This window comes from Elephantulus edwardii, unplaced genomic scaffold (assembly GCF_000299155.1).
Source record: "Elephantulus edwardii isolate Elephantulus edwardi_28Jun2011 unplaced genomic scaffold, EleEdw1.0 scaffold00212, whole genome shotgun sequence".
In the NCBI taxonomy this organism is placed as follows: domain Eukaryota; kingdom Metazoa; phylum Chordata; class Mammalia; order Macroscelidea; family Macroscelididae; genus Elephantulus; species Elephantulus edwardii.
In genome coordinates, this window is record NW_006399962.1 from 2729800 (window position 1) to 2745800 (window position 16001).

At 39.9% G+C, this 16001-nt stretch overlaps 1 protein-coding gene across 1 annotated transcript in view; it reads left to right on the forward strand.

The window, feature by feature from the left end:
* Positions 1 to 5091: 5091 nt before the first annotated feature.
* TMEM194A (transmembrane protein 194A) overlaps positions 5092 to 16001 on the forward strand; it is a 40565-nt gene continuing 29655 nt past the window's right edge. Inside the window, exon 1 of the mRNA XM_006897673.1 lies at positions 5092 to 5218. Within this exon, the coding sequence (XP_006897735.1) occupies positions 5092 to 5218 (127 nt within the window). The remainder of the gene's footprint in view (positions 5219 to 16001) is intronic.

The following is a 16001-nucleotide window of genomic DNA, read 5'->3' on the forward strand; positions in this document are numbered from 1 at the left end:
AACAACAACAACAACAACAACATTTATTAGAAATGGGCATCATGCTTGGACAGATGGAGTGTCAGCAAAAGAGAGGAAAACCCTTGGCCAGATGGACTGACACAATGACTGCAACAGTGGGCTCTAGTGTGTCAGAGATGATGAAGATGGCATAGAATAGGGCAGGGTTCAGATCTATTGTTCATAGGGTCACTATGTATCGTCCTCAACTGGACTGAACCTAACAACAATAACATGTGTGGAAGTTTTACTCCATCCAAATCATTAAAGTAGACTTTTCTGTGAGGAGGCTGCTCTTCCCCAGTGGCATTTGAGTGCTTTCCAACCTGAGAAGCTCATCTTCTGGCACTATGATACATAATGCTCTGACATAATTTGTAAGGTTTTTCAAGGGACTGTTATTCCAGGAGTGGAGGACCAATCCTGCTTTTGAGTCTGTCTTAGTCTGGAAGCTCCACTGCAACCTGTTCACCATGGTTCACCCCGCTGTTATTTGAACTGCAGGTGGCATAGCTTCTAACATCAAAGCAACATGAAAACCACCACAATATGGCAAACTGACTGACCAAATAGTGGTGGTGCTGTGTATATTATAACTGTAAACACGCACATAGGGATAGAGAGAAGAATAAAAATGATGGACTGAGAGAGATGTAGAGATATTTCTTTCAAGGAGATAGCTCATGTGTTGCAAAGGCTGTGAAGTTTCAGGTCTATGGATTAGACCTTAAGAGAGAGGATCTGGGGAGGGTAATAAGTTTAGGTTGTTGGGAGTCATAGTTTCAAATTTCTGGTTTTGGAGATTTCAGGCTTCAGGGTTGAGAAGTTCAAACATCACTGGGTTGCAAAGTCCAAGTATTATGGATAGGAAGCTTTGGAGGCTGAAGAATCCAAAATCAGTCCATCAGGGTCAAAAGACTGCAGGGTCACATTTGAAGGTCCCAAGTCTGATGCAAGATTAGACAAAAAGCTATCAAGTCTTTCTTGAGAGTCTATACATATACCCTTGAGGAGAGTTCTCCTTCATCAGATCAGGCTATTGAGATATTTATAGAAGATCCTCTAACTCTGTTTCATTAACATCATAGAGGTTAGGTTTTCTAGTATATCGGATGCTTATCTTATATTGAAGATCATGGCTGTCATGGTCCTGTTAACACACAGCATTTATCATCACATGTGGTTAATTGCCTCTGTGAACAATTGCCTCCTTCTTCATGAGACCAGAAGTGGATGTTGCCAGGTTACCATTGTTGTTATTGTTGTTGGTTGGTGCCAATGCATCGAGGATGACCTACAATGATCCCATGAACAACAGACCTGAATCCTGTCCTATCCTGGGCCAACCTCACCATCTCTGATAAACTTGAGTCCACTGCTGAAGTCACTGTGTCAATCCATCTCAGTAGGAGTCTTCCTCACGGGAAAAAAGAAAAAAGGTTACCATTACAGAATTATTATTATTTTTTTATAATAATGACTCATTGTGGTTTTGGTGAAGGTTTACATAGCAGTTTAGGCTCCTGTTAACAATTTCTATACAAACTGTTCACTCAAACTGGTTACATTTTTCAGAATGTATGAACATTTCATTATTTTCATTCTGGTTGCTTCATTTCCATTCATCTAATTTTCCTGCCCTCTCAAATTCTCATCTTTGCTGAACATCTTGACAGAGATTCTATAGAACAATCCTGATCAAAAGGGGGAAAGTAGAACAGAATTTCAAATTCTCATGGAATATAGATTTTTTTTGGAGCCATGTAGGCTGGATGAACCTCCAAAATGAGTGCTGAATTAATCTTTAAACCTTAATCCAAAAATATACCCTGAAGTCTTCCTATGAGTAAACAATAGTTTTACCGTTAGTAGTAAAGAATGTTTTTCTTGAGCATTGTGCTCTTTTAAAATCTAAGAATCTGGGAGGGGGAGGCGGCGCTGGGCAGGGAGAGAAGTGCAGCAACAAATGAATGGAAATCCAAAATATCTGTAAATGTTCATTAAAATTATTTAAAAAATCCATGTTATAAAATAAAAGATATACAGCCTTAAAAAAAAAATCTAAGAATCCCTGGCAATTTATTGACTCTTAAAGCCTGGTGGAGGGTCAGCTATGGGTTGTTTCTGACTCCACAGTACAAAACAACAACAATATGGTATCAGGGAGCTCTGGTTGGCTTAGAGGTAAGGAGTTGCACTGCCAACTAAAAACCACTTGGTTCAAATCTACTAGTTGCTGTGAGGGAGGGAGAAAGATGGACAGTCTCCTCCTGCGCTATTTACAGTCTCTGAAAAGTCAGTTCCAACTTCATCGTAAATAACAACACAATATGGTATCAGGGCGCTATCGTGGTCTAGTATCTGTGTCTCTGGCAGTTTGAATTCAGCTGCTCTGAGGGAACATGATGGACAGTCTCCTCTCCTTAAAATTTACAGCCTCAGAAACATGGAGTTTCACTGTGTTGAAACTGACTTGATGACAATATTTCATTGTAGTGTTGCTTTGTTTTTTTAAAAAATATGGTATCAAATTGACTAATTTGAAAGATTACACAGTAAACTTAGTGATTTTATGTTAGTAGAAGAGGTTTCCTAATAGGAGGTTAAGAATGGCTGTACAAATTGAAGACTGAAATAATCAAAGTTACTGAATTGTATATGTAGAAATTACTGACTTGGTGTATGTTCGGCTGTATATTTTCAACAATGATAATAACAAAACGGAAAAAAAACAAACCCCAACAACCCCTCTGGGAGTTCTGGTGGCCTAGTAACAAGAAGCTGCACTGCAATCTCGAAGGCGCACCAATCGAATCCACCAGATGCTCCACTGGAAAAGGAGGGGCAATCTCTTCCTGTGCCAGTCGGATTTGACTCAGCAGCGCACAACAAGGGGACAAAAAATTTAAAACAAACAAACAAAAAACTCCTCGGTACAATAATATTTAAAATAATACAAGAGGAAAATGAAAACCACCTTTATATTTTCTCAAATTGGTCTCAAGCTATTTTTGAGCAACTTTTCTCAAGACACTTTTGCTTAACTTTTCTTTTCTTTGCTTTAAAACAAGCTACTACTCTAAAGAGTTTCAATATATTGTTTTTAGATCAAATACAAACATTTACACCTGCCAGAAATGTTTCACAATATATATTTGGCCTCTATGAAAAGCATAAAACTGCTAGAAGTTCTAGTTTATTTTCAAATTCTGTGACTAGCTTCCAATAATTCTTTAACAGCAGTAATGTCAAAACAGCAGATGTTTAAAATTATATTTAATATTTTGCCATAGGCATGAGACTGTATTTGACAGCTTCCCATTACCAGCTTCCTAATAAATCAATATTGTTTTCCTGTCAAACATTCTTCTGGGTGGTATAGCACTCGTCTATGCGTTGCTGTACAGAGGTAACTCGTGGTTGCTGTGATGCTGAAGACTGTGACCGTGATGTGCCAATCGTGGTAACGGGTACCCACGGTGGACAGTGTTGGCTGAAGCTTCCGGACTAAAACAAGCCTGCAAGCAGGAGCGGCATCCACTTCCGAAATGGCTTGCCTCCGGAAACTCTATGTACAACAGTGCTCAGGCTGTTGGTTCATAGGGTCGCTATGAGTTGTCTACGACTCACGGCACCAAACAACAACAACAACAATAAACCAATATGAAACCCAGAGAACATGAGGTAATGAAATCTATCTATGACTATATTTTTAAATACTAATGTTTATGCCTTTAAAATATTGACAGTATGATTTTTTTGTGGCTGTTCTTTAAAATAATTTGAGACCATAAACAACCTAAATTAAAAAAAAATAAAATAAAAAAAAATAATTTGAGACCTTGGAGGTCCACACTTTTTCAACTCTCTAAACAACAATAACAAAAAAAAATCCAGGTCATAAGAAGATCTGAATTACATGCTTGCTAAAATCAAAAGATTGTAATAAAGGAAATCAGATGGAACTTGAGACAGTTTCTTTGACAATATAGGGAAGTTTCAGTGAATGTCCAATTTACAGATCACTTACTTGCCCTTTAAGAACACTCGTCTTAACTTTGAAATGATAGATTCAGTGCTTGCACAAAAAAAACTTCATTGAAAACATTTCCCTTTACTGCTCGTGCAGCTTTCAAATCAATGAAAAGGCTTCTTACACTAAAGTCTTAAACGACCCAAACCAAACCCACAGCCATAGAGTCCCTGCTGACTTAGTGACCCTGTAGTTTTACTCTCTAAAAGTTATCTCGCTTTACCCGAGTCCATACATATATGGCTATAAATCTTCACAGAGGCAGAGCGCCTCAGCTTTCTCTCACTGGAGCGGATGGATAGATTCGAATTCTACTTGAGTTGGTTAGCATCTAAGAAACCAACCATCTCATCTTAATCCACTGTGCCACCAAAGCGCCTTTTCCTCTGTGCGCCCGATCCCCCAAGTAGGGCTAAATAAGACCCTTAATAGGGATGCTGTTAGCAGAGGCTATTTCTTGGAGAGGGACATCATACTTGGGAAGGTGGAGGGACAGCGAAAGAGGGAGAGATCCTCCACCAGGTGTACTGACACAGAGACTGTAGCATAGGACAGGGATATGGGTTGTACTCGACTTGGGCACCTCTCACAACACACCAATAAGAACTTGGGTTTATTGTGTCTGGCTTTGAGTTTTCCTTTGCACGAACATAGGGTCAAACAAACACACCTTTTCCGGCTTATACCACAGGAGCTGGCACCGGTACTGAGATTGATTAAGGAGGCCTCTTTCATTTTGATTTTCCTATTGGTTAGACTCACCATCAATCGCACCATGTGTAAATAAACTGGATGCGGAAGCATGTTGTTAAGGGGTGGGACCTTCCTGTTGCCATTGCTTACGTAAGTGCGTTTTCTAATAGGCTGAAAGGCACTTCTCCCGCCCACTCCATCAGTTGCCAAGGCGCCGGATTCATAGAATCCTTGAAGGCCTGAAGCTCCGCCCATCCGATTGGTTGTTAGGGGGAGGGCTTTGTAGCTGATAGGTTGTTGGCCCTGCCTGTTAAAGATTAGTTGCTGGTGAAAGGCACGTGAGGAGGCGGTGGCTTGAAGAGATGATGGCGGGAGGAATGAAAGTGGCGGTCTCTTTGGCAGTTGGTCCGGCACTCTGGGGCTTGGAATTTGGGGGCAGCGGGGCAGTTCGGCTGCTTCTGGTCCTCTCCGGTTGCTTGGTCTGCGGCGCAGGTACCGCCAGGGCAGCAGCAGCCAACTGGGAGGGTTCTTAGTCGGTTATTTTTAGAAAAGTGGTGATTGTCCCGCGGGCGTGGTCCGTTATTCGTTTGAGGGGCGCGTGCTAAGCGCGGAGTAGGAAGCTTCGTCATCGTTGAATGGACATTAGGATTTAGGGTCAGGGTCCATGGGCTGCAGCAAAATACTGGCTGTGGGGAGTCCGGACGTGGAACCTAGTCTGGAGCTTAGTGGGAGGCCTAGTCTGGGCGTTAAGATGATGCAGGGTCTGCGTAGCCCTCGGGAATGCCTATTTAAAAGGAAGTGACTCTGAAGAGCATCCTGGCCCTTTGTGCTAGGAAAAGGGAGAATCCCATTCTCTCAGCAAATTATTCAACAACGTAAATTCCTTTAGGTCAGGTCCAAAGTACAGAGGGCGGAGCAGATTATTCTAGTTGACAGATATTGAATATTTTCTGTATACATTCTGCTTTACCTGCGAAATAGAAAGGACCCTGAAATAATGAAATTCCTGTGTCAGAAAAAAAAAAAAACCCAAACAAGAAATACAAGTTCCATTTAGCATAGACTAGGTTTCTTAAGGCAAAACGACATTATACCTGTTCTAGGTTTTGGAATGGGAAATTGTTTCCCTTTTCTGCTCTTTAATTCCGGAAGACCTATTGCATGCATGTGAAGATGTCTTCCTTCATTATTGTCAAAAGCTACTTACTCATTCACTCATTGCTATCGAGCCAGAACCCACTCATAGCTGCTGACCCTCCAGCAGATTTTCAGAGACTGGAAATCGAGTGAGAGGAGATTGTTCATCTTTCTTTCCCTTGCAGAAACAGCTATTGAGCTCACACCCCTTGTCTTTGGGTTAGAAGCACAACTCCTTAACCACCAGGCCTCCAGAACTTCCTGCTCTTAACACAATTATAAGTGAAGCTTCCATGTTTCCTCTGGAGGGAGTTGAAACTCTCTTATCTTGCAAAGCCATGCTGTTTGCTTTTACCTCTCCCTTTGGTTGACGCCTCTTTCATGCTGTCACTTGTTTTATCTTTAGCTGCAGCTTTCAGATGGCCTCACCATCCCCTAATGTAGTTTCAAAGCACAATGTCCTTCTAAAAATTCAAACAATTTTGTTTTACAAGGAGAGGAGAAAGTATCCAAGGAAGGCAATCTTCAGAGACAGGGCCCAGAGAAACAAGTGAAGAGCTATTTATTGTCAGGATGAATGTGTATCAAATGGTTAACTTCTTAAAATGAAGCCAGCAATTTGAGGATTATAGGGGTGAAATGAGAACATACGTACAAAAAACATTGGCATATAGTAAATGCAAAATCAAATCTCTCTGGTTTGTCTAAAGAAGAGAGCAGCAGAGGCTTCTTGACTTGAAGAAAGGTAAACTCAGGAGATGGTATTTTGTTGTGTGATCTGATAGATCATAATGGTGGCAGCTACAAAGAAACAATCATAGAGAAGAACTTAAAAAGGCAGAGGTGCCCAAAAGTAATGATTGGAGTAGCTCAAAAGATAGCCGTTTCCTCCTTGCTGCAGGTGTAAACGCTAGATTACAAAAGTAACATGTTTTAGGTTATTTAGAAACTGTAGCTAAGTATAAAGAAGTCTGGCTCAATATAGATTCAGAGATAGTCCATTTTGGCACATTTTATTTTGGTCTTTTTTCATGTTTTTAATGAAAAAAAAATTTAGATTGACAATGTACTTAGATGCCTGTCAGCAATTTACTTCCTTCCCTGGAAGCCACCAGTTGTTACCAGGAATAGTTTTTCTCACTTAATTTTCTAGTGTAAGAATTTCCTTAAGCTGTTTAAACTTCTTCATAATTACTATTTTTATTATGTTACATTATATGGGTAGACTATTATTTATATAATATTAGCATTTTTGAGAATGTTTGTCCTGTCTCTGGTTTTTCCCTGAATATTTGTAATGTTTCTAATTTTTCACCGTTGTATTTTGTGAACTTTTTTGTGTATAACTGTTTTGTTGTAATTGGAGTTTTTCCAGCTAGAATCTCAGAAAAGTGAATCAAATTATTACATCAAAAAGAAAACTATGTTTGAGACCCTTGGAGCATCTTGTTGATGTGCTTTTCTGAAAAGGTGTGCCGGTTGATACAACAAGCAGTGTTTGACTGCATGTGGCCTATGCTGTTAATATTATTATTGTTAAGTTCTATCAAGTTGGAACTGACTTATAACTGAACCTTGAGCAGATTTTCAGAGGTAATAAATTGCACAGGAGGAGGTTGCCCATCTTGTGGAGCAGCTGGTGAATTTGAACCACTTGCTTTCAAGTTGGCCGTGCAGCACCTTCACATTGGTAGTGGTAGTGTTTTGGCTTTCACAGAGTCAAAACTGACCCACAGCTCACCCCCAGTGAGTTTTTAGAGGCAGTGACTCTCACTGAAGAAGATTGTCCATCCTTCTCCCATGGAGCAGCAGGTGGTTTTGAGCCTGGAGCCTTTTGGAATTGCAGGGCAGTTTCTTACCAGAAGGCTACAAGGAGCTCCCTGTTGTTACTGGGTACCTTCAAGTCAGTTCTCAAAGCAACCATATATGCAACAAAAGAAAACATTGCCCTGTCCTGCCCCATTCTCCTTTTGAACTCATTGTTGCAGCCTGGGTGTCTGTCCATTTTGTTGAGGGTCCTTCTCTTTTTCTCTGACTTATTTTTTTTCTTTACCAGACATGATATTCTTTTCCAGTATTTGTCCCTCCTGATAACATGTACCATCCTTGCTTCTAAGTATTCAGCTATACTTCTTCCAAGACAGATTTGTTCTGTCTCCTGGCAACCTATGATATTCTTTACCAACGCTATAATTCAAAGACATTTATTTTTTTTCTTAATCATTGTCCAGCTTTTACAGGCCTATGAGGCAATTGAAAAACACCATGCTTAGTTGAGGTGTATCAAAGTACACCCTTTTAACACTTAAAAGAAGTTTTTGGTTTTTTTTTTTTTTTTAAATTATGGTGAGAAAAATTTGTATTTAGAATTAGCCAGCTGGACTGAGTTTAGATGATCACTATTTTGTTGGCAACATCCAAAGCATCATAGTCAAGATCAGGTCAAACAGATCTTCTCGCCATCAGGCCTAATCAAAGTGTTGACTTTAGCCACATCAGTGTCATAGAGCTTCTTTACAGCTTTTTAAATTTGGTGTTTGTTGGCTTTGACATCCACAGTGAACACAAGTATGTTGTTATCTTCTTCATGGTTGACTCATTGATCAGGGGAAATTTGATGATGACATAGTGGTCAAGATTGTTTCTTCGGGGGTGCTCTTCTGGGGATATTTGGGCTACCCTTGGAATCTCAGCATCTTAGGCCACCAGAAGGTGGGTGATGTGTGGATCTTTTTGTTTTGTTTTGGCTGTGGATGCCCTTCAGGACTGCCTTCTTGGCATTTAGTGACTTTGCTTTGGCTTCAGTTTTGGGAGGGGCAGGGGCTTCCTTCTTCAGTTTCGGTGCCATTTTCATTGTTGTTAAGTGCCGTTGAGTTGCAGGCGACTCATATGAAGGAGAGTCCTCGACGCTTGGGTGTCTTTAATCCTCTCTCCAGGTTCATAGGGTTTCCGGAGGCAAGCTAGTATGGAAGTGGATGCCACTCCTCCTTCCAAGCTTGTTTTAATCAGGGAGCTCCACCCCACTCTCTGTCCGCATTGGGTAATCAGTCATTAATGCATTTGACACATCAGTGTCACAGTGTTCAGCCTCACGGCAACCACAAGTTACAGCTGTACAGCAACTTGTACACCAGGGCTATGCGACCTAGAGGAATGTCTGAACAAAAACAATGAAAGGTCCGAGGGCTGCAGATTAAAAGTCACCCACCTTTGACTTGGTAGCATCGCTTTCTGTCCACTGGGTCAGCTGATCTCTATATGTTGATGTTATTGTTGTTAAGTGCCTAGAGTCGCAGGCGACTCATAGCAACCCTATGGAGGAGAGTCCTCAACACTTGGGTGTCTTTCATCCTCTCTCCAGGTTTCGCATTAGCACAATCAAATGTTCTGGGATTCCCATTCTTCTCAGAGTCAGCCACAGCTTGTTGTGATCCACACAGTCAAAAGCCTTTAGATAGTCAATGAAACACAGATCGACATTCTGGTATTCCCTGCTTTCTGCCAAGATCCATCTAACATTAGCTATAATATCCCTGGTACCATGACCTCTTCTAATCCAGTCTACACATCTGGCAGTTCTCTGTTGACATATTATTCCAAACATTTTTGGTAATTTTCAGCAGAATCTTGCTTACTTGTGATTTCAGCAGATCTTTTCTGAGGCAGTACATTATTTAATTTCTTGCCTGCTGCTCTCAAGGGTGTTGATTATGGCTCTAAGTCGAATGGAATCTTCACTATTAAGCCCATTAATCATGTTTTTAATTGATCTCATTATGAGCTGTTTTTTTTTTCCTTTAATGTTGAGTTATAACTCAAAGGCTTTATTTGTTGATCTTTATAAGTAAATGAATCAAGTCTTCCCTCTTGGAAAGTAAAGTTGTGTCATCTGCATGTTGCAGGTTGTTAATGAGTCTTCCTCTTATTCTGGTCCCATATTTTTCATAAAGTCCAGTTTGCAGATTAGCATACAGCTTGTTAACCCAGCTGAGCTTCTTCTTTGCATACAGATTGAGTAAATATGGTGAAGGATACAACCCTGACCCACACCTTTCTATTAACATTTTTCACTAATGAGAAGGGTTGTTGTTGTTATGTGCTGTCGAGTCGCTTGCGACTTAAAGTGACCCTAGGTACAACAGCCCTAAATTCTGCTCTGTCTTGTGCCAATTGCGCTGTCTCTTATTCCACTCCCAACCCGACTACCCCAGTCACCGAATCAATCCACCTCATAGAGGGCCTTCCCCTCCTGTGCTGTCCCTCCACCCTCCCAAGCATGATGTCCTTCTCCAAGGACTGGTCTCTTCTTTCAACATGTCCAAAGTATGTTAGATGGAGCCTCAGAATCCTTGCCTCCAAAGAGCCACCCGGTTTGACCCTTTCCAGGATGAATCTGTTTGTTTTCCTAGCAGTCCATGGTATTCTCAATACTCTTCTCCAGCACCACAGCTCAAAGGCATCAATTCTCCTTCTGTCCTCCTTGGTCATTGTCCAGTTCTCTGATAACATACGTAATGAGAAGGGTGTTGTTGTTGTTGTTATGTGCCGTCGAGTCGTCTGCGACTCATAGCGACCCTATGTACAACAGCCCTAAACTCCACTCTGTCCTGTGCCAATCACACTGTCTCCGACACTCCCATCCCAATTATCCTAGTCACTGAATCAATCCACCTCATAGAGGGCCTTCCCCTCCTGCACCGTCCCTCCACCCTCCCAAGCATGATGTCCCTCTCCAAGGACCGGTCTCTCCTCACAACATTTTGTAAATGACAGATGGCATCTTACTTTGCATTTCTTGTAATATTTGTGAGAGAGTATTTTTTGAATTTATTTTTTTATTGTTATATGTGTGTGTACCGTCAAATCAGATCTGGCTGGTACAGGAGGAGATTGTCCCTCTTTTTCCAGCAGAGCATCTGGTGGATTCGAACCGCGCAGCTCCAGGACTGCAGTGCAGCTTCTTGCCACTAGGCCACCAGAGCTCGCCATGAGAGAGTATTTTTTTACCTGTTAATAGCTGTGTTTACAGACTTTACATTTCTGATGCATGTGTATTTATTATAATTACTAGAATTTTTTTGTGTCTTCAAAATCCATTTGTATGAATTCTTGTATATTCATGGTTGATGTTTGTCTTGTGTACCATTGAGTTGAAACCGACCCATAGCCGACCCTCCGGTGGGATTTCAGAAGCAGTTCATCGCATGGGAGGAGATTGCCCATCCTTCTCCCGCAGAGTAGCTGGTGGCCTTGAACCACGTGCCTTTGGTATTGCAGTGAATGGTATATTTACATAATATTTATTATAGAGATGGTCCTTAATTTTTGTCCCCTCTTTAAAAATAAGTTTATATTTTTATGTGTTCATGAGATTATGCTTGTTTCTATTCATTACTTTTATGTTTAAAAAGTTCTTCAGTATTGAACTGTTACTTTAGTTTCTAACAAAATTATTTTCCAATATATAGGATTTAATTTTTTCAGTCTACTTTTTAATATTTTAATTCATGTTAATATGTGGTATGAGATGAAGAGCTAGCTATTTCACAAATAATGTGGCTTTTACATACTAACTGTTGTCAGAAATTGGGAGGATGGCACAGGATAGGTCAGGGTTCAGATCTGTTGTTAATAGAGTTGCTCTGAGTTGTAATGGATTTGACAGCACCTAACAACAGAAATTAGAGAAATGAGTAGAGGCTGTTTAAGAATTAGAAGAGGTTGTTGTTGTACTATAGAGTTGGAATGGATTCATAGCTGACCCTCCAGTGAGTTTTTAGAGGGAATTAATTGTACGAGAGGAGATTGTCCATCTGGTGGCCTCTAACCATGTACCTTTGGGATTGCAGTGCAGCTTCTTGCCACTAGGCCACCAGAGCTCAGAGTTGTTGTTAAGTGCATCAAGTTGTAGACGAATCATAGCGACCCAGTGAACAAAAGACCTCAACACTTGTATAACTTTCATCGTTTCTCCAAGTTCATAGGGTTTCTGGAGGCAGGCTATTTCGGAAGTGGGTGCCACTCCTGCTTCCAAGCTTGCTTTAATCGGGGAGCTCCACCAAATACTGTCCACCAGGAGTGACCATTATCATATTTGACACATCAGTGTCACCGTGTTTAACATCACAGCAACCATGAGTTACCTCTGTACAGCAAATGGACAGACCAGTGCTTTACCACTTAGAAGAATGTTTGACAAAAAGAAGAACCAAGGCAAGGTTCAAACTCAATGAGCTCCATTATTTTACATTCCTCCATATTCAAACATTTCGTTGGCTCTTACCACCCAAAAATTCCCATCTGGGAGCATTCCACTGCTTCCCCAGTTTCCTCCTATTCTGATGCCACATGTTTCTTCATATAGTCCAACATCCTGAATGATTTGTTAAGCATATAGACTGAATAAACTTGAGGAAAGGATAAAGTATTGATGCACATCTTCCTTGATTTTAATCCACCGTATATTTCCTTGCTTTATTTGTATAACAGTTTCTTGATTTAGGTATAGGTTTCATATTGTTGTTGTTGTTGATTACCATTGGGTCGTGCACAACTCATAGCGACTCCGTGAACAAAAGACCTGAGGCCTTTCTATAACTATCGTTTCTCCAAGTTCATAGAGTTTCCAGAAACATGTAGTTTAGGAAGTGGATGCCACTCCTGCTTCCCAACCTCTCTTAAAACTGGGAGCTCCACCAAACACTGTCCACCATGGGCAGTCTTATGACTTTTGAGACCCCAGTGGTAAAAGGTTAAGCATCACAGCAAACCCAGGTTGCCTCAGCACAGAAAACTGACAGTGCTATACAACTTAGAAGAATGTTCCTCCAAAATATATTATCAAAGGATTAAAAGATAATCCCTTGGACCTGATTTATTAAAAATAAGGGCCCTTAGGAAGTTTTTGTTGACTCTAAACAAGAGGCTTTAATAGTATAGATATAAAAAATTAACTCAGAGCTCAGAGTAGGGTTTTTAAAATTCCTATAAGCACTCAAAGGAGTTCTTGTGTTATAGCCCTTCAGTACTTTGATGGTAACCCAAAGTCTAAGCACTTCTAACAGCTTGAATCCATCTACAGTGGCTCTATGGTAGAAAGATGGGCAACCTTCTTTTGTGATTTATAGCCTTGGAAGCACATGTGATGGAGGGTCACTGACTATGGCAGTGAGTTTGAGTTTTAAGTATTAACATGAACAAACTGATTTTCCTTACTTCATGTCAGTAGATTTTAAATGATCACTGTCTGTTGATTGAAAAGTAGCTGAATTATGGTAAATTTGTAATTATTACAAGTAAATATGAAGTTACTAGCCTTTGGATAACTTTTGTAGGGAAATACATTAAGCAAATTGTGATGCATTTTTCCAGAAGGGCTAGATCTTGGGGCTCAAAAAACATTTTCTGAAGGTTTAATTTAGTCTGCTTGTTAACATATTGGTTAATGCCCTTTAAGTCTATACCATGACGTTAGTTTTGACTCATAGTGACTCTCCAGGTTTCTGAGGCTATAAGTCACGAGAGGAGGAGACTGCCTATCTTTTTGCCAAAAGAGCAGCTGGTGGATTTGAACTGTTGACCTCTCTGTGGAAAGTAGCACATAACCAACTATACCTCCATTAGGGCTCCCTTTTAGACTGAATCTCCACCTCCAGATGATCTCCCAGAAATGTGGCTGGCCAAGGTGCTGAGTTTCAGAAAAGGTTTCAGTTAAGATACTTTGTGAGTTTTTTTGTTTTTTTTAAAGAACCAAAATATGATTTTAAGTTTATTCTACCTGAGTTTCAAAATCATCTTAAGAGTTGTTTGAAGCATTTAACACCCATGATCAAAGGGTTTGGTTTTTTTTTTTTTAAAAAAAAGCATTCTTTTCCTCTTTTCCCTTAAATGGTGTAGGATTTTGGAGAAGAAAGAACTATATTGAAAAAGATGTCAATTTTGACATTGCAACTGCCTAGCCCTTTAGCAAAATGACAGGAGAATTTTTAAGTTACTTAAAAACAGTGATGCCTTCTCTTGGCATTAAGTTTTTAAATGGCATGTGCTATTAAAACATGTATTCTCATTACACTCCTAAATAACAGTGGATTTAAAAAAGATGTTGTTATCTTCAATTTGGAACTGACTGACTTTCCAGTGAGTTTTCAGAGACAGTTTAATTCATGGGATGAGGTGGCCCATCTTAATTTTGCAGAGCAGCTGATGGATTTGAACTAAGTGTCTTTGGGATTGCAGCACAGCTCCTTTCCACTAAGCTGCCAGAACTCCCTTTGGGAGGCAGGGGAAGATAGTGATAGTGCTACATTACTTGATGCCGTGAGAGTAGACAGGCGTTAATATGAATCTTGCATTAGTTGTTCATTTGGTTTTTTTTCCCAGTCCATAATTTTATTTATTTGCTTTTCAATGAGTTTAAATCCTTGAGGGGTACAGCATTACACAGATTCAGTGTCCGATGTCCTTAGCAAGAAGTTTGCTCCGAAACTCAGTCTGTGCCCTGCTACTGTTTCCCTGGGCACGAGTTACCTGAGTTACCTTTCCCCAGATTACTCTTGTTTTGTTAGGTTTGCCACCAGAAGTCACTATATCATTTTTTGCTTTGTAAACATAAGCACATCTGTTGCTTAAATAGAATTGTGTTTCATCTCAGGCATAAATACCTTCAATTTTAGGAAGAGCTGTGTGTTCCTTGTGGTTTCAGAGACCTCATTTGTACCCAGCAAAAGTGACTTTGCAACAGTCTCCCAGCCATCTTTGTGGTTTACAAGTCCTACTCCCAGGAAGCCTTCATGGGCTCCAAGGTGTTAACAGGTTTCTATAATTATCTGAAACTTTGCTAATAGACAGGATATCTTTTAAGGAAGCTGTAAACTCTAGTTTAAACTCTATTTTTGATTGTTTGTCTCAGAATTTTGGTAGCTAGACCCCAATGAATTTGTAGATAAAAGTATTTTTTAAGTTTCACATACCTTATTATTATTCACTCTCTAAAAGAAAGTGAACTCTTGATTCATATTTGTAAATGAGTGTTGTTTTTTTTTTTTTAGTGGAGACCCTGTGTGGTTCAAATGGTTAATTCACTCAAAGCTAACTAAACAGTTGATTGTTTGAGTTCACTTAGAAATACTTTAGAAAAAAGCTTTTGAGATATAGTTCTGAAAGATTAGCCATTTAAAAAAACTCCATGGAGCACAGTTCTGTTCTGACACTTAAGGTCTACCATGAGTTGGAATTGACTACTTGGCAACTGGAGTTTTACTTTTTTTGTTTTAAATTTCATTATTTTTTGTGTGTATCGTCAAATCAGATCTGACTGGTACAGGAGGAGATTGTTCCTCCTTCTCCAGCAGAGCATCTGGTGGATTCGAACCGTGCATCTCTGAGATTGCAGTTGCAGCTTCTTGCCACTAGGCCACCAGAGCTCTCCGAGTTTTAATTTTTATATAATTTTTTGGACTTGTAGAGTTGTGAGACACATGCTCAATACCAAAACCAAACCCACTGCAGTCAAGTTGATTCTGACAAAGCGACCCTCCATAGACTTAACTCGAGGCTAGAAATCCATAGCAGGAAGAGACTACGGTTTTTCTCCTGAGGAGTGACTGGTGAATTGAACTGCCAACTTTTTGGCCAATGGCATGACCAAGTATGTTAATGCATTTTACTTCCAGAGCTTTTTATCTGACTGATGGGATTTGAAATAATTTCACTGTAGAAAAGATAGGTGTGGAGAAAATTCTAATAACTAGGTTAAATATCAGTGAGAAATCAATAGTTTATGAAGACTGAATTTTTTAAAATTGAAGCATCATTCATATACTACAAAATTCACTCTCTAAGATTGTATATTTAAGTAATTTTAACGACTCTTGCATTAGTTTTATTTAGCAGGTTTCTCAGTCCCGTCATTTGTTGATGGACATTTGGGCTGTTTGCATGTTTGTTTTGTTTTTTTTTGTGTTTTTTTTTTGCTATTGTGAGCGACGGGATATATCCACACACATACAAGGAAGTCCAGTGAATACCACTATCATTCAAATATATGCACTAACAACTAGAGCCAAAGAGGAGGAAATAGAAGATTTCTACCAACTTTTGCAGTCAGAAATTGATCAAACATGCAATCAAGATGCATTGA